The following is a 25,523-nucleotide window of genomic DNA, read 5'->3' as shown; positions in this document are numbered from 1 at the left end:
AACTCTCCTCCTCGCAGCCGGGGACGGATGGGTCGCGCCGCTGCTCGCCTGGGCGCAAGAAGAGAGCCAGCCAGGAAAAGAGGCACTTCTCCGGGGGAGAAAATGGGGACGCCACGCTCCAAGTGACAGGAACCCCAAGGAGAAGGAGGCGGCTTTCTTGCTTGCTGTGCCTCCTTTCCAAAGAGGTCTTGGGGGGCACCTTTTGGAGAGGCGTGCGTCAAGGCGCACCTGAAGAGCGCGGAGCAGCCAAGTGCGCCTCTGGGTGTCGCGGGGAATTGAGTGCCTCCTTGGGGTCTTAGAGGGTCTTATCCCCCCCAAGGAGAAGGAGACAAGGAAGGTCTTCCCTCAACCCCAAACGTGGGGGACCCACCATGAGTCAAAGCCAGCCTAGGAAAACCTGCTCGCCCGGCAGAAGGAACGAGAGCCAGGACTATCTGCTGATGGAGTCGGAGATGTGCGAGGAGAACTGCCTGGCGTCTTATGGCTACTACCCAGCGTGAGTGCTTTGCCAGCTGAAATAGGGAGGGAGGCAAGGAGGGAGGGAGGGAGGGAAGGAGGAGGGAATACTGCGGGGAGAGGCTGCGGGAGGGTGAACTGTCGGGCAGAGAGGGCAAGGGAACCAAGACTTGGGCCAGCCAGGAGACAAGCTTCTCCTTTCCACTCCATCAGCTGGGGCAGGTGCCAAAGGGGTCCTAGCCCTCTCTAGAAAGATGCATGGTGTGTACAGGGTGCTCCTCCAAAAATGTGCACACCCTTTGTTGCTCTCATGTGCCTTGAAGTCATTTCTAACCTATGGCAACACCCAATAGGTGTTCTAAAGAGCTTTGGCTTTGTGCCTTGACAAAGGACGGATTTATCGAAAGCAAGTCATGCCAGAGTTACAAGCTGGGTGGATGCAGGGGAACACCGTGGATGTAGCGTATCTGGATGACTTTCTGGCAAACAAACTAGTCAAATGTGGGCTAGGCAAAACTATGGTTAGGTGGATCTATAATTGGTTAAACGGACGAACACAGAGGTTAAGTGAAAGAGCCCTCACAACCTCTGAGGATGCTTGCCATAGATGCAGGTGAAACATCAGGAGAAAATGCTTCTAAAACATGGCCATATAGCCCGAAAAACCTAAAACAATCCAACCCAAAGGGTGCTTCCCAATGCTTCCTCTTCATCCTGGAGAGAAGTGACGAGTGGAGTGCCATAAAGAGGGTTCCGTCCTGGGCCCGGTCCTGTTCAACATGATTAATGACTTAGATGAAGGGTTAGAAGGCAGGATCATCAAGTTAGCAGACAACACTAAATTGGAAGGGATAGCTAATACCCCAGAAGACAGGAGCAGAATTCAAAACAATCTAAACAGATTAGAGAGATGGGCAAAAACTAGCACAATGAAGTTCAGAAGGGACAAATGCAAGATACTCCACCTGGGCAGAAAGAAATGAAAGGCAAAGATATGGAATGGGGGATGGCTGGCTCAACAGCAGTACGTGTAAAAAAGATCTTGAAGTCCTCGTGGACAACAAGTTAAACATGAGCCAACAATGTAATGCGGCGGCTAAAAAAGCCAATGGGATTTTGGCCTGCATAAATAGGAGTCTAGTGTCTAGATCCAGCGAAGTCATGCTACCCCTCTATATTGCCTTGGTCAGATCATACCTGGAATCACACTGTGCCCAGTTCTGGGTACTGCAACTGAAGGTAGATATTGACAAGGCGAAAGGTATCCAGAGGAGGGCAACTAAAATGATCAAGGGTCTGGAGAACAAACCCTATGAGGATCAGCTTAAAGAGCTGGGCATGTTTAGCCTCCAGAAGAGAAGGTTGAGAGAAGACATGACAGCCATGTATGTATAAATATGTGAGGGGAAGTCATAGGGAAGAGGGAGCAGGCTTGTTTTCTGCTGCCCTGGAGGCTACGACATGGAACAATGGCTTCAAGGTACAGGAAAGTAGATTCCACCTGAACATGAGGAAGAACTTTCTAACTGTAAGAGCTGTTCAGCAGTGGAACTCTCTGCTCTGGAGTGTGGTGGAGACTCCTTTTTGGAGGCTTTTAAGCAGAGACTGGATGACCATTTGTCAGGGGTGCTTTGAATGCAATTTTCCTGCTTCCTGGAAGGGGATTGGACTGGATGGCCCACAAAGTCTCATCCAACACAATGATTCAATGATTCTATGAAAGGTCTTTGAGGGGGCTGCATGACAACATAAGTTGCCCTGAGTGTGATGGAGGCTCCTTCTCTGGACATCTTTAAGCAAAGGCTAGATGGCCATCTGTCGAGAGTGCTTTGATTGGGTGTACCAGTATGGGAAGGGGTTAGACTCCATGGCTCTTGGGGTCAGTTGTAACACTAGGATTCTATGGTTCTGTAACATTCTTGAATCAATTTCCCATTTCTCAAAAATTGTATATACTCTCTCCACTCCTTACAAGATCAAAGATTCCAATAGTAGAGAAGTGTTGCACAATGACAAAGGAAACTTGGAAGGGAGGTTTGCAATGCTGTGTTTCCACAATATGGGTCATGCATATTTCTTTGCTGGGACAACAATTGGAATCCCTGACATAAAACTGTAATTTAAGACAAAATGTAACACTGTGATTACACCATTATTGAAGCGTATCAATGCATTTATTTAGCCTTTAAATAAGCAACATGCCTTCCATTAGATGCAAAAGGGGGTATGCATTTTGGGGGACATTGTATATTGGGGAGCAAGAAGGGGGTAAGCAGTGAGAGTGCCATATTGTTTGACCTGCCACGCTTTCCCTCTCTGAAAGCTGCTTCTTGGGCGGAAAATCCTTTCAAGCATATCCACAAGAGCAAGCTGCACCTGTTGCATTTTCCTTAGTAAAGGAAAGAAAACATGGTGACTTTTGCAGTGTGCATAGCAGCAAGGATTTGTTTTGTGGAGGGAGCTTCTAGATCAAGCTGGGAAGCTTTCTACAATGGAAAAAGGAGTGAGCAAGAGTGAAGGAAAACACAACATGGGGTAGGTAGAGTGGACTGTCAAAAGAACTGTAGGTGGCAGAAAAGAAATTGAAATCTTTTAGGGGCAGGCGAAACGTCAGGAGAAAAATTGCCTCCAGAACATGGCCATATAGCCCGGAAAAACCTACAACAACCCAGTGATTCCGGCCATGAAAGCCTTCGACAATACATTGAAATCTTTTAGCCAAAGGCTATGTGTGTATGTTGTTTTCAGTGTGGGCTAGAGGCATGGCCCATCTGGCTAACATAAGGAGTTAGTGGGAGGATGAGGAGAAGGATTGGTAATATGGGATAAAGCAGAAGGTCCCCTGTTTAGCTCTCTACTCTGTTTAGGAACAACAGAGTAGAGTAATACATGTATGGACCAGAGATAGCCAACTTGTGGCACACACATCATTTAGCATACAGCCATCAGAATATTGGTAACACTCCTCTTTAAGATTCAGGAAGATCTGAGTGTTTAGCTGCAGCATGGGAATACAGCGCCTTCCCTGGTTGGTACATTTCTGTTGCTGGATTCTTTCCCAACCTGATAGAATAGAAGAAAAACAAAAACCGTACCAAGATGTTGAGATCTGTGTATGACACTCTGATCATAGCCCTTTTGAGACTCTGGATTTGACAAGTGGTTATCCCTGCCTAGTTTGAAGTGTCTTTGTTCGAGCGAAATGTATCATGCAGCACTGTTATTAAAACTTGTGTTTACCCTGCCTTTCTTGCAAAACGATTGCAATATTTTAATGCTGGGAGGCAGGTAGAAAAGGAAATGTAATAATAAAGTAAAATAATAAATGTAATAATAATAAAGAGAGTAAAATAATAAATGAAATAATAATAAAGTAAAATAATAAATATAATAATAGAGTAAAATAATAAATGTAAAAATAATAAATGTAAAAATAATAAGAAATAAAGTAAAATAATAAATATAATAATAATAAATAGAGTAAAATAATAAATATAATAATAATAGAGTAAATAATAAATATAACAACAATAAAGTAAAATAATACATGTAATAACAATAATAAATAGAGTAAAATAATAAATGTAATAATAATAGAGTAAAATAATAAATAGCTTTGACTTGAGTATAAGCAGTGAGGGGCTTTTTCAGCCTAAAAAAGGGCTGAAAAACTCGGTACTTTATGGTACTTTAGCCATCCTGAACTTTTGCAGAATAAAAAAAAAGGTTTTTGATGGAATAATGTGAATGAACCTAAATAAAATGAAGGGTATGGGTGGGATATTTCCTCATTCTGCTACTGCTTGTTTATGCAGAATAAGGTTCCTCATCTTTGCAAATAATTATGAATACAAAGTATAATGGATGCAAAGATATGACCCTGCGTATTTATTGTATGATTTGGAGAAAGACTGCAAGTAGCTGGTGGCATTGGAGAAATGACGTAGCAACAATAACTGTTCACATGAGAATGCTGAGTGGTGACTTACATGGTGGAACCACATCCCAGGATGACATAGGAGTACCTGGGCAAATGCAATACTGACTTTGTTGTTCCTCTTTCACATCACAGTATTTGCTTGCCTCCATCCATTTTCACAGTATGGTATGAGCATTGCACCCACAGTATTGGTATAAGTGATTTCACCTACCTGCATAGGTAGGTGAAATAGATCCTCTCCAGGAATTTTCTAAATAATCTAGGTGATTCCAAGGTATGCTTCCTCTAGAAGTTATCCAAGAGTTGCATTGGAGGACCTGACAAATTCTTGGAGGGGATCCTCCTCTAAATTTTTTCTAGATCCGACAGAACAACTCTATGTAACATCTGGCCGAAGTTACTCATTCCAATAGGGTACACTATTTTCCACAGAGTTGTGTTTCAGGAATGTCTCCCCCACAGATACGTGGGTTGTTCTGTATTTACTTGTAAGGATGCAGAAAGTCCTTTCCTCTATTAGGTCAAATGTTCATTTGAGCAGTAAAATGAAACAAATGGGGTTTTCGTACAGCTGCAGACTTTTTATGTTGCTCTATTTCATCTTTGACCAAAGGGCAAGAAAAAGCAAGAAAAGGTTTAACTCAACTGCATAGAACTGAACTGTGGTTTGTAGGCCTGAAGGACCAAATACTTGATTCACTTTTGACCTGAAAATGATCACAAATATTTGAAAAGCACAACCAACATAATTCTGTTCACTCAGAAACTTTATTTTTCTGTATGCCTCAGTTCTTTGCAAGCCATTAAACTATAGTCTGGATGTGAAACTATTCAGCATAGAGAACAGGGTGTTTAATTTTCAGAGTGGCAGTATCAAAAGTGAGTGGGGGAATCTAGTAGCAATGATTTATTTCAGCATGTGTTTTCATAGCTCCTTCTACACTGTGATATAATCCAAATTATTAAAGTAGATAATCCATATTATCTGCTTGAACTGGATTATGAGTCTACACTTCCATGTAATCCAGTTCAAAGCAGATAATCTGTATTTTATATGGCAGTTTAGAAGGGGACTTTGTCCCCTTCAGTTGCTGCAAACTGACTACAGAGCTATATTTGCCATTTTTTAGAATATCTGTGAAATGTTGAGGAGTATGTATTTTGACAGAGGGTGCATTTACATGGTAAAATTGATGCAGTTTGACACCACTTTAATTACCATCAGGCATGGTAATTAATACTTTTGTTCAAAAATAGGTAGAATATGAAAAATAATTGGAAAATGTGTAAAGTTCCTTATCTCACTCAGTTTGGAGAATATGTTTCAAATTATTCATTTTTGCCTTTAGGAATAAATGTACAGTTTTAATAAATGCTCATTCATTCCTGTCACAGACAAAAGTTTAAAGAAACAGTGGTTCTGAGAAGTTACATTAACTTTAAAGAAGACCAGTATCAACCATACTATGCTTCCATTTTTTTTAAAAAATTCTTAAATCGATGATGATAAATTTCACTCATTATAGTAAGTAGAATTCAAAAACATAGCTGTGTTCATCTGGGATATCAGCAGGCAAAGGGATCTTGTAATACTTTAGAGCAGTGGTTCTTAACCTTCCTAATCCTGCAACCCCTTAATACAGTTCCGCTTGTTGTGGTAACCCCCAACCATAAAAGTATTTTAATTGCTAATTCATAACTTTAATTTTGCTACTGTTATGAATCACAATGTAAATATCTGATATGAAGGATGTATTTTCATTCACTGGACCAAATTTGGCACAAATATCCAATATGTCCAAATTTGAATACTGGTGGGTTTGTGGGGATTGATTTTTTCATCTGGGAGTTGTAGTTGCTAGGATTTATAGTTCACCTACAATCAAAGAGCATTCTGAACTCCACCAATGTTGGAATTGAACCAAACTTGGCACACAGAACTCGCATGACCAACAGAAAATCCTGGAAGGATTTGGTGGGCATTGACTTTGGGTTTTGGAGTTGTAGTTTATCTATATCCAGATAGCACTGTGGACTCAAACAGTGATTGGTCTGTACCAAACGTGGCACAAATATGATTACTGGTGCTGGTGGAATTTGAGGAAAATAGAACTTGACATTAGGGAGTTGTAGTTGCTGGGATTTATAGTTAACCTACAATCAAAGAGCATTCTGAACCCCACCAATGATAGAATTGGGTCAATTGGGTTGTGGTACCACACAACCCCATGACCAACAGAAAATACTGCATTTTCTGACGGTCTTTGGCGACCCCTCTGACACCACCTTGTGACCCCCCCCCCCGGAGTCCCTGCCCCCAGGTTGAGAAATGCTGCTTTAGATACTAACCAAGGTTTGATCTACACTGCCCTATATCCCAAGATCTGATCCCAGATTGTCCTCTTTCAACTGGATTATTTGGGCCCTTCCAGACAAGCCCAAAGTGCAGTACCTGTCAGGGTTTACCTGAGGCATCCAAATAATGCCTCAGGTAAAGACAAATTAATCTGGAGTAAACTGGGTTTCTCCAGATTAGACTGGATTATGTGGTGGTGTAGATACCACCAGAGAAATGTACATTGGTAGAAAAAGCTTTTGAATACTGAGGATGGCTCTACACTGCCCTATATCCCAGGATAATCTGCTTTGAACTGGATTATATGTGTCCACACTGATAGATAATCTGGGATAAGAAGATCACCTGGGATCAGACCCTGAGATATAGGGCAGTCTCAGAGTGCATCTACACTATAGAATGAATGCAGTTTGGCAACACTTTAACTGCCATGGTTCAATGCAATGGAATCCTGGGAGCTGCAGTTTTACAAGTCTTTGTCTTTTTCTGCTAAATAGTGTTTGTATCTAAGGCTGGATCTACAATGCCATATAATCCAGATTATTAAATCAGATAATCCAATTTATGTGCTTTGAACTGGATTATTTTAATCTACACTGTACATTTCAAAGCAGATAATTTGGGTTTTACATGACAGCGTAGAAGGGCCCTTCGTCTCCAGTAGCTTGTGGTACCAATTTGGTTCTCTGTTCTCTCGGTTAGTCTCTAAGGCATTTGAAATGTACAGTCATCTTTTTGGATGCAGAACACAAAATGATCACGCTGTGTAAGAGGACAACAATCTGGTGTGTTCAGTAAATTCAGTAAGAGGTTCATGTCTCACCACATGAATGCTCTTAACTTAACTACTTAACATGAGTAATGTTGTTATCCACCTCCTTTAAACCACTTGAACTTACTAAAATATGTTCTCCCAACCTGGTGCAGTGTAAAGATGCTGGTAGGAAGTTGTAAGAACAGCAGGAAAGGATTAAGGTGAAGAAAGGCAGAGGCCATGAAAACATGTACTCAATATTTTAAAAAAGCCCTTTGAGAAATATGAAAACAAACCCCTTAATAACTTGGGAGTTAAATATGATTAAGCAAATATGGGAATGTGAAATGTAAAATGTTCTGCTCAGAAGAAGACTGAATAATATTTGCCTGCGGCTGTCAGATGAAGAGCTCCAACCAGATGTTCATCTCACCTGCTCTATGCATTTGAACATTTTTGAGTAGCTTGAAGGAAAGCTGGAAAGGGAATGACAAACTAGACAAACTAGACCAGGGAACAGAGGTTGACTGACTTTAGGGCCCCTTCTAAACTGCCATATAAAATGCAGATTATCTGCTTTGAACTGGCAGTGTAGACTCATATAATCCAGTTCAAAGCAGAGAATGTGGATTGTCTGATTGGATAATCTGGTTTATATGCTAGTGTCCTGTAGTATGGTTCTATGGTGAACATCCTGTGGCTTCCACACGATGACATGATGGCAACAGTCTTGGACAGCAGTGGCTCCCAAAGTGACCCATTTAACGTGGAATCAGGTGTCAAAAAGGGATGTGTTATTGCCCCAACCTTATTCTCCACCTTCATCACTATGATACTTCATCTCGTTGATGAGAAACTTCCCACCGGAGTGGAAATCATCTATTGTACAGATGGCAAGCTATTTGACCTCAGCAGACTGAAAGCCAAAATCAAGGTCACACAACATATGTTATAGAACTCCAAAATGCCAATTATAACATATTCTATGTGCACCAGAAGAAGAGCTACAAGCCACTCTAAATACCTTTGCAGAAGCATATGAGAAGCTTGGCCTCTCATTGAACACCGAGAAAACTAAAGTGCTCTTCCAGCAGTCACCAGCCAATCCCTCTCCAATGCCAGAGATACAGCTTAATGGTGTAATGTTAGAAAATGTTGACCATTTCCGCTAACTTGGCAGACACCTGTCCACAAAAGTCAACATTGACACTGAATGAAGCAGAGAGTTTTTGAGGATTGTGACATCTGTAGGGAGACTAAGGTACTTGTTGTCCTCCCAACCTTGCTATATGTCTGTGAAACGTGGACTGTCTACAGACGTCAACTCAATACCAGAAAATCCTGCAAATCTCTTGAGAAGACAGACAGATAAATATGAGAGTGCTGGAAGAAGCAAAGACTACTAGCATTGAAGTGATGCTTCTACGCCATCAACTCCACTGGACTGGCCACGTTGTCCGAATGCCCGATCACCATCTCCAAAAGCAGCTACTATACTCCCAACTCAATAATGGAAAACAGAATACTGGTGGACAGGAAAAGATATTTAAAGATGGTCTTAAAGTAAGTAAGGTTCCATGGTATACTTCCAGCCCAAATAAAGTCAGAATATAATATTCACTATTATCCATGGTTTATGAGAGGTCTTCGAATGTATCCCTTGTGGACATGGTGGGTTTACTGTAAGTTAAAATGCTGCTACGTAATTCATTATCGTGGATAGTGAATGAAGCCACTGCACAGATGGAATTTGAACTCTAAAGGCAAGATAACCTTCTAGCCACTCAATCACAATGATTTGCAGGATGTCATCCTGAAGCACAAAAATAAACAAATGTTGACATAACACATTTTTACCTGAGTGCTTATTAGAGCTCCATTGATCACTGTGTGCTGCAAAGAGAAGGATGCTATTTTTCTTTTAATGGATGTGTCCACAATAGAAGTAGAGAAGTAGAAGTAGAGAAGAACAGATTCCGTGCTATTTGATGCTTTCAGATACTTCGATAGTCAGCTGATCTGGACATAATAATCTGTTTGAATTGTGCAATAAAATGGACCTACAGCCAGTGAAGCTGTTTTAGCTGGGGTTGTTGTTGTTTATTTGTTCAGTTGCTTCCGACTCTTTGTGACCTCATGGACGAGCACCCGCCAGAGCTCACTGTCGGCCGTCACCACCCCCAGCTCCTTCAGAGTCAAGCCAGTCACTTCAAGGATACCATCCATTCATCTTGTCCTTGGTCAGCCCCTCTTCCTTTTTCCTTCCATTTTTCCCAACATCATTGTCTTCTCTAAGCTTCCCTGTATTCTCATTATGTGGCCAAAGTACTTCATCTCTGCCTCTAATATCCCTCTCTCCAGGGATCAGCCGGGCTTTATTTCCTGAAGTATGGATTGGTTGGATCTTCTCGCGGCCCAAGGCACTTTCAGAATTTTCCTCCAACACCACAATTCAAAAGCATCTATCTTACTTTGCTCAGCCTTCCTTATGGTCCACTTCTCACATTCATAGGTTACTATGAGAAATACCATTGCTTTAAGTATGCGGATCTTTGTTACCAGTGTGATGTCTCTACTCGTCACTATTTTATCAAGATTGGTCATTGCTCTCCTCCCAAGAAGTAAACATCTTCTGATTTTGTGTCTGGAGTCTGCATCTGCAGTAATCTTTGTACCTAGAAATACAAAGTCTGTCACTGCCTCCATGTTTTCTCCCTCTATTTGCCAGTTATCAATCAGTCCGGTTGCCAGAATCTTGGTTTTTATTAATGTTTAACTGTAACCCAGCTGGGGAGTTATATGCTTATACCCAGTTCCAGTTGGGAGTCTAGCCACAGCATTTTGGACCTGCTGAAGTTTCTGAAGAGTTTGCAAAGGCAGCTCCATGTGGAAACAATTTGGCAAATCATGCCAATGATTCAGGGATTATAAGGGAACAGAAGAAAACAAAAGTATTGCTGAAAAATAGCAAAATATAGAAAGGTGACAAAAAAAACCAAAAAACCAAGCACCAGTGAAACACAATCAATGCTTAGCAAGCTGAATGAGTATTTAGAAAATCATAATGGGATACATACTGAAAGACAGTGGCATAGAAATTAAATGTGGGTAGCAGTGTGTGGATCATAATAAATTGTGGCAAGTTGTTAGTGAGATGGGCATCCCAAGCCACCTTGTCTCTCTCCTGAGGAATCTGTACAAGGACCAAGTAGCAACAGTCAGAACTGACCACGGAATAACAGACTGGTTCAAGATTGGGAAAGGCGTACGGCAAGGCTGCATCCTCTCACCCAACCTTTTTAACTTGTATGCAGAACACATCATGCGATGTGCGGGGCTGGATGAATGCAAAGCTGGGGTGAAAATTGCTGGAAGAAACATTAACAACCTCAGATATGCAGATGACACCACTCTGATGGCCGAAAGCGAGGAGGAGCTGAGGAGCCTTCTAATCAAGGTGAAAGAAGAAAGCGCAAGAGCCGGATTGCAGCTAAACGTCAAAAAACCAAGATTATGGCAACAAGAATGATTGACAACTGGAAAATAGAGGGAGAAACCGTGGAGGCCGTGACAGACTTTGTATTTCTAGGTGCAAAGATTACTGCAGATGCAGACTGTGGCCAGGAAATCAGAAGACGCTTACTTCTTGGGAGGAGAGCAATGTCCAGTCTCGATAAAATAGTGAAGAGTAGAGACATCAGACTGGCAACAAAGATCCGCATAGTCAAAGCCATGGTATTCCCTGTAGTAACCTACGGATGTGAGAGCTGGACCTTAGGGAAGGCTGAGCGAAGGACGATCGATGCTTTTGAGCTGTGGTGTTGGAGGAAAGTGCTGAGAGTGCCTTGGACTGCGAGAAGATCCAACCAGTCCATCCTCCAGGAAATAAAGCCCGACTGCTCACTGGAGGGAAAGATACTAGAAACAAAGTTGAAGTACTTTGGCCACATCATGAGGAGACAGGAAAGCCTAGAGAAGACAATTATGCTGGGGAAAGTGGAAGGCAAAAGGAAGAGGGGCCGACCAAGGGCAAGATGGATGGATGGCATCCTTGAAGTGACTGGACTGACCTTGAGGGAGCTGGGGGTGGTAACGGCCGACAGGGAGCTCTGGCGTGGGCTGGTCCATGAGGTCACGAAGAGTCGGAGGCGACTGAACGAATGAACAACAACAACAACAGCAGTGTGTGTGACGATGTGGAAAAAATTAAGCAATGTGATAAATGGAATTAAATTGGTTAGGAAAGATGTTGTTGAAAAAACATAATTATCATAAAGGAATCCATCCATTCCAATGGCATTTTGGAATGTCTTACTTAGGCTATAATTCTGTATACATCATTTACCTATGAGTAATCATTGGGGCTTATTTCTGAGAAGTATGATTGCATTGTTAATGTAAGTAGAACATTATTCTGAGGAATACTTACTCAACGGAAGTATCAAGTAAATATTTCTTTTTCCTGGACTTCCACAACCTACTACGCAGTTCTTGCACACACAAATGGAAGGAGGTCTGTAGAGAAGAACACCAGTTAAGCTAAGTCTTAAAATGGGGGATGCTTTGTTCCTGTAACTGTTCTAGGAAATTTCACATTTTAAGTGTTTTAAATATGAAATCATAACAGGAGCCATGCAGAATCAGACACATAATGGCTGTTCTGATTTTTGTGTGTGTCAGGAGTGACTTGAGAAACTGCAAGTCACTTCTGGTGTGAGAGATTTGGCAATCTGCAAAGATGTTGCTCAGAGAACACCCAGATGTTTGATGTTTTACCATCCTGTGGGAGGCTTCTCTCATGTCCCCACATAGGGAGCAGGAGTGACAGAGGAAGCTCTCCCCAGATTTGAACTGCTGACCTGTTGGTCAGCAGCCCTGCTGGCACAAAGGTTTAACCCACTGTGCCACTGAGGCTGTCCTGATGCCAATGGGAAGTTCACAAGGAAACATGAATGTGACATGCCTTCTTGCTCATACCTATGAACTATACAGAGGCATACCTCTTCTGGTAATAGCAGTCATGAATGGTACCTGTTGATAGCATTATTATCCTCTGTGAAATATCTCTCTATATACTTTATTTAATTAATTGCTCTTCTCTTTTATTCATTTTCCCAAAAGTATATTGTTTCTTGTTGTGTACTTTCGAGTCATCCCTAAGGTGAACCCGTCTGGTGCTGTGCATATGTGAGTCAGCTATGGTTACCCAGTGGTTTCATTCTTAGTGGGGAATCGAACTCTGATCTCCAGATTTGTAGTCCAATGCTCCAATTACTACATCACAGCTTTCCAAACATTTCACTTACGGCCCTTCCACACAGCCATATCACCCAGAATATCAAGGCAGATAAAGCACTGCCATTGCAGGGAGACCCTGTGCTGGCCCCATTGGACCCAGTAGAACTCGGAAAGTGTCCTGTGTTGGGTGAAAGCATTTGGTGATGCTTTCACCTTGGTTGGGGGCGGGACAGGAAGCTCCCTTGTGTCATTTGATGTGCAACAAACCCATCAGTCCTCCAGATGGGGTGGAAGCATTCTAGGATGATGAGGTGGTTTGACATATTTTGACTGTTACCTGACTCCATCCATAGGCAATCACATAAATTCCAACTGCAGGCAGCCCTCCATGTTTGTGAGTCTGACTTCTGCAGATTAGATTATTCACAGATGTGATTAAAATGTTCTCTCTAGGCATCTCAAGGTCTTCCAGCCTACTCTGCAACTAAGTTCTACCAGAGGTTGACCACAGAAGATCTAGAGCAGTGGTTCTCAACCTGTGAGCCCCCAGGTGTTTTGGCCTACAACCAGTATTCTAGCTGTTAGGATTTCTGGGAGTTAAAGGCCAAAACATCTGGTGACCTACAGTTTGAGAACCACTGACCTACAGATTCCTAACAGAGAACACCTCTAGGTTCTTCAGTGCAATTCTAAGACCTGGATAAATTTCCAGTGTATTTTGACAATAAAGCTGTGTTAGAGAACCTAGTAATTTCTAGAGAAGTTTTATTTTGGTTTATCTCAGGTAAAATAAATAGCATTTTAAAAAATGTGTGGTTTCTCCGTTTTTCTGCAAATGTGGAGGGATGATTGTATTGCCCATGACAGAAACACAGAAGAGGATTAAAGGATTTGAAGGCCGTAGAGTAGTGATTAGAGGACAAAACTGTGTTCTTAATATCTTGTTAAACTATGATTAATTTCCTTTTATTTAAGATACTATAGAATATGTCTTGGTATTTAAATGTGACTAACAGTCATGGGATTTTCCTGTGTTTGCAGACTATAATCCAACATTTTATTAAGGCCGAATATCTATAATCTCTGGTTGGAAGCATAGTAAATGTCAGTATTTCATAATATTAATATGAGCATAGAGGTTATACAAACAGAGTATAGTATTTCTGATTTCTGCCAGTGAGATTCCTGGGAAAGATATAGGTAGAAAGCTAATCAAGCCAAATGCCCTGGTTATATTCTTTATGTTTTGGTTGGAAGCCATCTAGGGTTCCATTCTGGGAGAAAGACAGAATATTAATTGATTAAAATGAATGAATGAATGAATAAACAGTGCAGGTCAGGCCTGTAGCCAGGGTGGGTGGGTGGGTGGGTTAGGGGTTCACCCCCCCCCCTGAAATTTTTCATGTAAAAAAAAAACCTGGTTTACTCATGAATTTTAATTAGTTAACCAAATCCCCATGCTAAGTCTATGAGACACAAAAAATTAAGAGTCTCTCCAGAACTGCAAGCACTACCTCAATCAAATATTGACAATTTATTCACACTGTCATTACTTGCAGCAATAGCCAATGTAGTGAAGCAACCAAGTTGGGGGGTGTTGAATGCTCTCATTAAGGAGGCCAGACTTGGTGGAGGTGGTTGACAGGGGCGGAGCTGCAGGCTATTGAAGGATGCTCTGCCCCCTTCTGTGCTCTTTGCTTCAGCGTGAGCTAGGAGGCAGGTTTCAACCCCCCCCCCCCCAATTTTCAAACACCCCCCCCCCAACCGAAATTTCAACCCTCCCCGAAATTACAACCCGCCCCCAAAATTTTTTTCTGGCTACGGCCCTGGTGTAGGTCACACCTGAGATTTTCTATTTATAGCCTGTTGCCAGCTGATCATACATAAATTTGAGTGTTGTCCTGGAAATAAAAAGAGGTGTAGTCCCTTAATTTTTTTATTTTGGAACATGTATATATTGCCTTTATTGCTCCTAATATGAAAAGGAAGAATTTACAATCAGAGGTATATTCTCTCTGACGTGATAGAAGCCTTTTATTCTATTGCCTGAGAGAAGCTGACTTACTCCCATCAACTGCCATTGAGGAAGGCGGTTTTATTCAAATCCGTCTGCTGGCATATCATGCAAAATATCCGTGTATTAAATAATTCTCAGATAGGCATGCTAGTGAAAAAGTAATTGCTTTATTAATCACTAAAAAACTTTAAAAACACACTCTTCTGTCAACTATAAAATTCATAAGGCAAGGAATATTCAGAGGTGGTCTGGCCAGTCCAGGAACAATGTAAGAAACTTTTTAAAAAATCAGTCAGTCCAACAAAAAGCATTTGAACTATTGAATATGTTGTTCAAATGTGTCTGGTACATTAGCAAAACTTCTCTTGAATGCTAAATCTTTGGGTCCATCAGTGTTGGGTTCTTGTCATTACCTATATCTTTAATTGATCATGAAAGTCCCAGAGAAATGCTGAGATCATTCAATGCATGGTATGCCTGTGTTGTGTTTGAAAAAAGCATGAAGAATCCAGACAGTTCACTATGGACTTTATCACACAAGGCTGTTTTTATCACAACCATCACATATTTAAAGCAGACAGAAATGTATTGGTACTGAAACATTCAGTTTCACACTCCCTCGTCATTAGACCTTTGGTGCTGTCTTGTTTACTATTGTTTACATTACTAGTGTTTGACACAACATTGCTGTCTCTGTCTTCCTTTCTGTGTATGATCCTATGCAGTGCAGATATCTTTTCTTATTTCTCCCCACCCTTTGTAACTGCGCAACTGTGCAGACAGGGTAAGGGAATAATAACCACTGAAGCCTATGGTTACTGAAAGTATCACAATTGCACAAGTAGCAGTCATCATACATGAGTTCAGTAGCTCAACAGTGGTATTATTTGGGCTATTGATGCCCCCCCCCCCCGGGTGAATGCAGAAAAGTACTACAATAATTATATGAATACAAAGCCACTATGAAGGAGCTCTGAAAGCATGTAATAAGTTCCTTTGGCATCCACTATCCCTCTGCTACAATTGTGGTTGGGCAGTGTTGTATGATATAATCATAAGGGAAAAGATCACATCCTTGCAGTGCACATTTATACTCCTGGATATGTGGTTTTCAGTGGAGTCTTCTTTCATTAAGCACATGATATGAACAGAACTTTTTTAATCATCTGTCTCGGGTATCTGTTTTATTTTGGCAAATACTGTTACAGCTCTCATCTGTATCACTGGTGCTTTTTAATTCAGCCTCCAACAGTAATTCTAGCATGCATTTAAGAAAGAAGGAATGTGAGTTTAGGAAGAGGACGTTTTTTTTTTACATTCTGAAATGCATTATAGCCTCCGTGTAGTAATGGCAGACACCAACTTAAAGTGCTTCAGAGAAAGAAGGGTTACATAAATTGCTGCAGTATTTGTATGAGCCGTTCCTAAAAATAAAATAAAATATTACATTATTTGAACTCACATTCATATTTGTCAATTAACCACCCAGCTTATTTTACTGTTCTATCTGCTTACCTGTTCATTTCCATTATTTAAACTATTTTATCATAGTTGTTCCATGCTAGCACAGGAGGTCAAAGTCTGGGAGTAGCCACCAAGAAAACAATTTCCCTGTTCCCACCAAAAATAACCTGGGAAGGTGGTGAGACAGAAAACTCCTGGAATCACCCCCAAATTGATGGGGGGAGGAGTGGTCCACTGAAGTGTATCCCGTCTTATTATTGGCCCCATTTCTTTCTTCCAAATTGTTCAGGCCTGGTCTAAATTGAGGGAAAAAATAGACCCACTCTATTTTGATTTGATCAAACCTCACCTAGAATACTGTGCCACCACCAACAGTAAATTCAAGAAGGACATTCACAAGCTAGAACGTATAGAAGAGGGCAACTAAAATGATCAAAGATTTGGAAACCTAGCCCTTTGAGGTAGGTATGTTTAGCTTGGAGCAACAATGTTAAGTGGGGATATGGCAGCCATGCTTAAATATTTGAAAGGATGTCACATTGAGGAGAAAGCCAACTTGTTTCCTTCTGCCCTAGAAACTATTGACCTCATCATATGTGCTGCCAGAAACACCATGGATCATGGCAAATCCAGTGGTGCCCACTGTCACTCCATGCCCCATATCACCTTGCTTCCCCCCACCCCATCCCCCTGATCCCAATGCAACTGGTTCCTCTGTAGTAGAGCCCCGCAGGAAGTAATTCTATATTGACGGAGCCCCGCAGGAAGTAATTCTATATTTTGGGATGGGAGCCAACAGGTTCTGTCACAAAACTGGTCTGATGAGTTCATTGGACAAGGTGAATCAATGGATTTAAACTGCAAAATGTTATTCCATCAAAACAAGTGGTTCCTAACCTTTTTTTGACCAGGGACAACTTGACCAGGGACCACTTTGACCAGGGACCACTTTGGTTATTTGGGGTGCTGATTCAGAAAATTGCACTGGATAGACCACGTCAGCTCTAGTTTTTGATATGGGCATATGCCATCCAGTAGTCGCCATCTGCTTGCCCACAAAAAAACATATTTAATAAATCTCTGCACTATAAGAGTGTTTTACAAGACCAGTTGCTCTTGTTGCAACAGTGTAGTAACTATGAAGCTGCAGACCAGGTTTTAGTTCTTGCGGACCACTGGTGGTCCATGGACCACAGTTTGGGAACCACTGATCTAAAGATTAGGAAGAATTTCCTGATGGTAACAGCTGTTTGACAGTGGCATTAGCTGCCTTGGAGTGTCGTGGAGTCTCCTTCTTTAGACGTTTTAAAGAAGAGATTGGATTGTCTACCATTGGGAGTGTTTTGATAGTGTGTTCCTGCATGAGAGGCTTTTGGACAAGGTGACCATTGTGTTTTCTTCCAATGCTATGGTTCTATGATTACGATGTCATTGACACCATTCCTGTGCATGTGTCCTGGGCACCATTTTTTTCCTGATGTGGGCAAGGTGTGTGAAAAAGGTCTGTCAACCACTTGAATGCTTGATCCATACCCATATTGACTGCTTAATCTGCCTTTGAAGTTTATTTGCTTCACCATGACCTTTGAGTGGCCACACAGGAGCAAAGCAGCTTCAAAGAAAGATTAGAAGGAAAGAAGGCTGAAATATAATCAAGTGGTCCAGCTTTCCCACTCCTGCATAGTGAATTCAGCTAAAATCCATTTTAATTTTTTTTATACAATGCACACATGCTTTTATTTTTTGTTAATAATATTATAGTTGCTGGTGCCATATAAATTTATTAGCCTTAAAATGCTTTCAGTGTTTGTGCAACAGACTCTACATTGCTATCCTGTGTAAATTAAAGTGAGCAAAATGATCCTCAACACACCAAAATGAAATACAATATAAGGAATGACAAGTCCAAAGCCTTGGGCAATAGTTGTAATCAGAAAAATAGAAAACTTAAATGAGATTTACATTATAGGCAGTCCCTGAGTTACAAACATCCAACTTCTAAATGACTCATAATTAAGAATGGGGGTGAGACAGCAGGACGTGAAAGAAATCTACCCCACAGAAGGGAAATTCACCCCTGAAATAGTTATCATGGGGAAAATGTGTCTCCACTGAAATTTATCATCAATCCTTGTTTTCATAACAAACTAAAATTTTCAAAATCCAATGATCAGAGGGACAGAAAGAGAAGCAGAATCTTCTGAACAGGGGCACAGACAGCAAAACAAACACCCTTCCCTATACTATGAAAAGATAAATATATGCTGGAGCTATACTTAAGAATATACCTGTTCTGACTTATAAACAAATTTAACTTAAGAGCAAACCTACAGAACTGAGCTTGTTCGCAGCTTGGGACCTGCCTGTATATTGAATTCAGAAGCATCTCTCCCATTCATTTTGTTGTAAAAAGAAAAATATGTCATTATCATTGTTATAGAATAACATCATTTCTCTTTCTCTTCCATTTTTTTTTTCATTTTCTGTCAAACAGAAGCTTAGTATGTATGAAAATAATAAAAAAAAGTGAATGAGAAAATGAAAAAGGTGAAACACTTAAATATTTCAGCTTGTACATTCCCAGCCTTTCTATTTGGGATGTCAGATGAATGCTGGGAGCAAAGATAATATAAACTGTTTGCATAAAAATTATTCCAAAGATGTAAACACTCTGGTAATTATATTGTAGATAAATACCAGCTGCCATACAAACCAGATTATAAATAAGTAATAAATAATTTCACTAAATTGCGTACATTCTCTAGGATTATAAAATTGGAAGTCAGTTACTATTAGCCATATTATGTTTATCCCCAGCAGCTGAAAATACAGCATCACTGCAGTTGAGATTACATCAGATCATTCTCTAAGTCCATGATGTGGAGGTTCCATAGGATCATGTTCAATATATATTGTAGATGTGTGCACATATAATCCACAACTAATGGAAACAGTATAGCCCTCATATTGTCAGTGAATACATTCATGTGAATGCACAAAACAGCATGGTAATGATGAACCCTTCTGAACTATCAATCTCTGGCAGAAGCATACCATAGAGTTGCATTGTATTACTCCAGAAATGTCTAGAGATTGCATCTTTCTAGTGTCACTCTGTGGCCAGCTCTTGGTAGAAGGATACCATAGATGTGCCTAAAAATGCCTAGAGGTTACATATTTTGTCAGACGTGAGTGAATGAAACTGTGGGTACTAGTGCCACCGATACAGGGGTCATGCTGTACTTGTAGGTACAAAGTGAGTAATTTTCATAGGCTATAATTTTTAGGCTGAGTATTTTTTTTCCAAGGATAGTTTTGGCGGTGGGTCCATAAGTGACTGTAGAGACCTGTTCACTATTTCACAGTGTGGAGATAGATTTCCAAATGGAAGGCGGTCCCAACAAGGGTTTGCTTGACATGCCTTCCTCTTGGCTCCCTTTCACTCTCTATTTGTGCCTCTTTAAAATCCATGGCGCTGTTAGTAATAACTGACCCTCAAATTAGAAAACTCAAGTGCCACAGCTTCCAAGTTCTCATTGTTTATTCCACATTAAGGCTGTTCAAAACTTCATTTGTAAGTTGTTTTTCATATCTATTTCATAAGATTCGTACATATGAAGTGATAATAAGAAACACAGGAGACCACCACACAAAAAACATATGATTCAAAACACTGACCTATGACTCTAAGTCTTGTAAATGACTCCAGGTCTCCATTGCAGGTGCTGCTTCTCTCCCAAAAGGGCAAGGTTTGGTTCCCCCAAAGGGGTCCTGAGAAGGATGGTGAGGCTGGAGTGGAGGGAGGAGCCCTACTCTTTCCCCAAAGGTGGTGGCAAGGCGGGCAGGGGAGGGAGGGTTTACATCAGACATCTGTGTGAATTTGGTTTGGTGCACCTCTAGATTACACTGCATTATGCTGCCACCTGATATTTTCTTTTTCACCTGGTCTTGCTTGCATTTTTCCCACTCCATTCTAAAATAAAGAGTCCTCAGAGAGTCCAACCCAATGTGTTGGACGAAGTGGTCTGGAGTCAACATATGCTTATGGCAAAAAATGTGACTCTTTGTCATACAAAAAACTCTCGTTGTTGAAACAAACCAAAATGGCTACTTTCCTGGAAATTTGTATATCTAGGAAAACCTTTCAATGTGTTGTTTTCCAAATGTATTAGACCCCAATTCCAAGCTTTCTATTCATGCAGAATTATGTTCCCAACTCTTGCTTTCTATGCTGGAGTGGAGAATTTGTTGACTTTGGAACATTGTTGAATTCAACTCACAGCAGCCATAGCATGTAAGAGCCATGATAATGGCTGATAAGGTTGCTGCCCCAAATTTGGAAAGCTATGTATTCACCATGCCTCATCTATGCCTGTGATACAGATCCTCAATTATGCATCATAAGTAAAACTATAGTTTTTGGAATATTCCGTAGAGCGCTTAATTTTGTGAGTGCATTACTAATTGTTGTTCCACTCCCTAAATGATGCCCTGCTAAATTCTATGAAACTTTAATGTGCAAATGGTTTATGGCATAACTTGAGAAATCTATCTGTAGAAACTGTAATTTGTAGCCATATTTCTGCATGGTTGACTTTCATTTCCTCATAAATGTTAAAATAATGAACCAACTTTCATCAGATAATGGAATTAACTTGTTCTGAAAATATGATCAGTGTTTCCTCTTGGTTATCTTATAGTGATCTGTCTACTTCTCTTCCCTCTTTTCATCTAAGCTTTTAATCTAAGCCTGTATTCATTGCAAAAGAGTTTGTGCAGGACAATTTGGTTCATACTCAAGATATGTAATTTTTTCATAAAAGAAAATCCAATTCTCCTGTGAGGTAATGAGCAGTCTTTATGCACTGACTTCAAAATTAATCATGTTTTTTTTAAAAAAAATAACAAACTACACCCCTCAACTAAAAATAAGAGAATGGTTTAAAGAGAACATTTCATTTGCACTTTTTGGAATTACAATATCACTCAGTTCTCTCCAGAAACCTAGATGTCAGTTCTAGATTTCTTGCAAGAATCAAAAGTAGGTTTGTTGTTGTTATTTATTCATTTAGTCGCTTCCAACTCTTGGTGACCTCATGGACCAGCCCACGGCAAAGCTCCCTGTTAGCTGTGGCCACCCCCAGCTCCTTCAAAGTCAAGCCAGTCACTTCAAGGAAAACATCCATCCATCTTGCCCTTGGCCAGCCTCTCTTCCATTTTCCCCAGCATCATTATCTTCTCCAAGCTTTCCTGTCTTCCCATTATGTGGCCAAAGTACTTCTTCTTTGCCTCTAATACCCTTCCCTCCAGTGATCAGTCAGGCATTATTTCCTGGAGTATGGACTGGTTGGATCTTCTTGCAGTCCAAGACACTCTCAGAATTTTCCTCCAACGCCACTGTTCAAAAGCGTCTTTCTTCCTTCACTTAGGCTTCCTTATGTATGGTAGCTTAATTCATCCTAATACTGTATAATTTAGTACACTTTGAAATACAATTATCAGCTTTTATAGTTTTGCATAGTACATCTTCAAGGTCGCAGGCCTGCGTGTGCTATGATATAAGTAAGGCTCTACTACATCTCTCTAGATCTACTATCTATGTTTTCCATGTTGTAGACATAACCTGACCCGTTATAGCAGCCTTCTACAACTTGATGCCCTCCACATATATGATCTTGTAGTCTCATATACTCTAGTACTCATACCATAGACAGTAGTTAGATTTATGAGAGTAGTAGTGTAAAATATCTGGAATGTTGAAAACTTCCTAAAGTGTCAGCCAGAGATGTTGCTGTGACGTTTCCAAACAAAGTCATGGCGGTGAGAATTCTTCACTTTTGTTCATCTCCAGTTCTGTTGTTCACTGCTGAATATGTTATACACATTAAAGTTGTTTTTTTCTGCAATCAAATTAATTTTGGCATGCACAGATTGTCCGACTGGCAGAACAGCATGGATTGTGGCATTTCTCTAGAAGAAGTAAAAGTCTATTGTACTAAGTTAGGGTTTCTTCTGCTAACCCGTACATTCCTGTGCATTTTCCATCTCTTCTGTTTATGTAAGACACTTCTAATAAACTGCCCAATAGCGTAGTTAACATCATGTCCCCTATGCAATGGCTTGCAAAGTGTCTGCTGCACAACATCTGCTAAATATTAATTCTAGAGTACTAATTGCTTGTTCCACTTTTCTTGAGTGTTGGGTCTAATATCATTAGCAATTATGGTTCCATGTTAGACTGTTAATTGAAGCCGTTAGCATCTTTTCTTGTTACACGTCTTGAGATTTATTTTTTACTATTTTCAATAATATTTAAATGGTTCTAATCTTTCAGTCCTTCTGAACAATGTTCTAAAAGAAGTCTGGGGAAAACATCTTTGGAGAGTTAAAGCTCTTTCATAGCCATTTCAATTTGTTGAATGTTTTCTTAGAGACCCTTTTAGGGGTGGACTGTGAAAAAAAATACATTAAACTGCAACAAAACAAAACAAAACCCTTACTATTTCTGGGAAAGAATTTAGCAAAAAATTATAGCAATGTTACAAGAAAAATATTCCAAGCAGTAAAACCCTAAACTCCCTCCCAGCCTTGGATTACAAAATCCAATTGAGGAACAATCTTTTCACAACAGATAGAATTGCAGTGTTTCAGCTATCTTGTTATGTGTTTTGAATCTTCTCCCTGGCAGCCATTTGTATACCATCTCAAATCTCATAATTGAAGAAAGATTTGATAATAAATCAGGAGAATTGGGATGAATGTATTTTTCTTGCATTATTTGTGGCAAGAAACTGTACCTTTCAGACTCAGAAGTCCATCTAGCCATACCATTTTACAATTTTTTAAATTATGCCCTTTGTTCCGAATTACGAATTAACGAAACGAAACCGCCCAGCCCTATTGTTTATGTTTCCCAATATAGTGTGTTCACACCTCTTTCATATGTGTTTAAGGTGTATATAACTATTGCATTGCCTTATGGATTGTTGACTGTAATAAAAGCATACTGGATACACGCTATAATTTTGAAAAAATGTTCTTGTTCTTTATCTTCTATATTTGTTGAAATTTCTACACAATTAAAAAGTTGGTGAAAATAATTAGATTTTTATACTCTGCCAGAACAAAAGCATTGCTTATGTAGAGTATATCAGTGCAACTTCGTTACATGAGATGCTTAGAATTCACTAACGGCTCATCTACACAGGCTATTTAATCTAGTCCAAGTCTGGAGCAGAAATACTCTGGATGTCCCCCCCCCCCCCACTCCATGTGGCCACATACTGTGTCCCCAACCTGCAGCAACAGTGTGAAGGAGTCCAACCAGTCTACGCTAGATCACTTCTGTCTCACTGGACTGTCACTTTACCATCTGTATTGCTATTACCACATCTAGATTGCTGCAGAGCTCTGTGAGAAGTCATCACTATCATGGATGTCCCTGTGTGGACAGTGGACCAGTCCTGTTGTTTTTACCGTGCTGAAGCCACAGGGTTCCTGCAGATTTTTGGCCAAACGTTGGAGATCACCAAACTTTTCTTAATGTGGTGCTAAACTGGGTTAACCAGTCTGATCTGGGTTACCTCACAATAATTAGGAGACATTCCAGAACATGATGGATTCATATAGGAGTGGTTGTAAGACATGTCTTCACAATCTGTAATCCTCAAGGTGTTTAAGCCTCCAACTCCCAGAAGCCCAAGCCAGTTTTTTCAATGTTTAGGTCCAAAACACCTAGAGGGCCACAGGTTGTTCAGACCTGGTGTAGTCCACTAGTGAATGTGGTTATTAAAACTATGTAGACTAAGATTACCAGATTTTTTCTTATTTTTGATATTGCATCTTTTAAACAACAGTGACACATCAATTAAGAATGTGAAACCTTTTGCATTGATTATTCTATATTCAAGGAAAAACTTAATTGAAAACATTGGATTAAGCTGTTCTTTAAGGTACAGAAGTAGAAATGAGAATTAAAGGAAGTAATCTCATGAGACCATTGGTAAACAGTACAGACACAAGGGTTTCTAGCCAATCAGATAGAAGATGAACATAGCTCTTGCTTTGTATGCAAGAAAGGTTTTAAGTGCAACTTCGGCACTTGGAAATTTGGAAATTTGACCATAGATTCATGCTGGAATATTTAGAGATTCCTAGAGAGATGTTCTTTCAGATGAAAACCCTACGCATTTCCCCAATGTTCCAGTCTTCTGCACCTTTAATATCAGCAAATGTGGAGGACCCACTATATTAAGAAAAGTATAGTGTATTTATGATTATTATGTTTATGTTTATGTTTATTTATACCCTGCTTTTTCTCTCCACCCAAAGATTTTAAGCAGCTTACATTAAAAAATACCACTTAAATCTACAAATATACAAACTTGAAAAACAGAATTAAATATCATTGGTATTTTAAAAATCCATAAAATCCATAAAAACATAGGTTCAAATTTTCATTCAGCCATTAAAATCTCTGGTTAATTTAGCATCATCTGCAAACTGGATAAGCATGCCTTCTATTCCACTGATAAAAATTTTGAAAACCTTGGAGATACCATTGCAAAATTTATGAGTCAAACATTTTTCCAAGAAGAAATTATGCAGAGGAGTAAAAAAGAAATGCCTTTATAGGTGAGTAGGCTCATTAAAATGATGTCCATTTAGATCCAATGACCTCAGGTTATTTAAGCATTTTTGGATTATATAAACTGAACTCAGAAATAAACTAAAAGCCAGGAAATCTCTAAGACGACGGAGATGTAATTAACAGAGAAAGCACCTGCTTAGAATGTAGCTCCTGTCATTTAAGCCAGCTGTTGTCCACAGACATGTTCTGTAACATGTTGGAGTTAACTTAACCCCCTATTACCAAGGAAAGGTCAACCGCAATAGGATCAGCAATGTGTCTTCCTGTAATGGAAAGAGAGGTTGTTGCTATGGAAAGCATGCCCCACATTTCATGTTACTCAGAGCCCCTTACTTGTACAATTGAGACAGTACTAAATCTTGTTTTAGTGGCTCTTACATCAATTAACTTGCATCAGATAGTGATAGGATGGTCAAAATATTTATTTCATTATCATAGCATGACATGGAAAACACATTTTGCCCATCAAATTAATTTCTATTAGTTTTGAATAAAGAGCATGCCTTATAGCATAATGTGTGCATTACAAAAGTCTTGCCTGAAACAAATAAAGTCTACTTTTGTCTCTATGCAATTTTGACTTTTTAAGTACAATAATTCAATTAGTTTGGAGACAGAGAAGTAAAAAACAGAGGCTAATGACTGATG

At 40.0% G+C, this 25,523-nt stretch overlaps 1 protein-coding gene across 2 annotated transcripts in view; it reads left to right on the top strand.

Moving 5' to 3' along the window:
- Nucleotides 1–34: 34 nt before the first annotated feature.
- TRPC6 (transient receptor potential cation channel subfamily C member 6) overlaps nucleotides 35–25,523 on the top strand; it is an 84,293-nt gene continuing 58,804 nt past the window's right edge. For both annotated transcript variants that reach the window (XM_060771071.2, XM_060771070.2), the window contains exon 1: nucleotides 35–496. In XM_060771071.2, the coding sequence (XP_060627054.2) occupies nucleotides 372–496 (125 nt within the window). In that variant the 5' untranslated portion in view covers nucleotides 35–371. The remainder of the gene's footprint in view (nucleotides 497–25,523) is intronic.

This window comes from Anolis sagrei, chromosome 3, assembly GCF_037176765.1.
Source record: "Anolis sagrei isolate rAnoSag1 chromosome 3, rAnoSag1.mat, whole genome shotgun sequence".
Taxonomy (NCBI): domain Eukaryota; kingdom Metazoa; phylum Chordata; class Lepidosauria; order Squamata; family Dactyloidae; genus Anolis; species Anolis sagrei.
The sequence above is the reverse complement of the archived record's forward strand: the minus strand, read 5'-3'. Positions and strand labels throughout refer to the sequence as shown.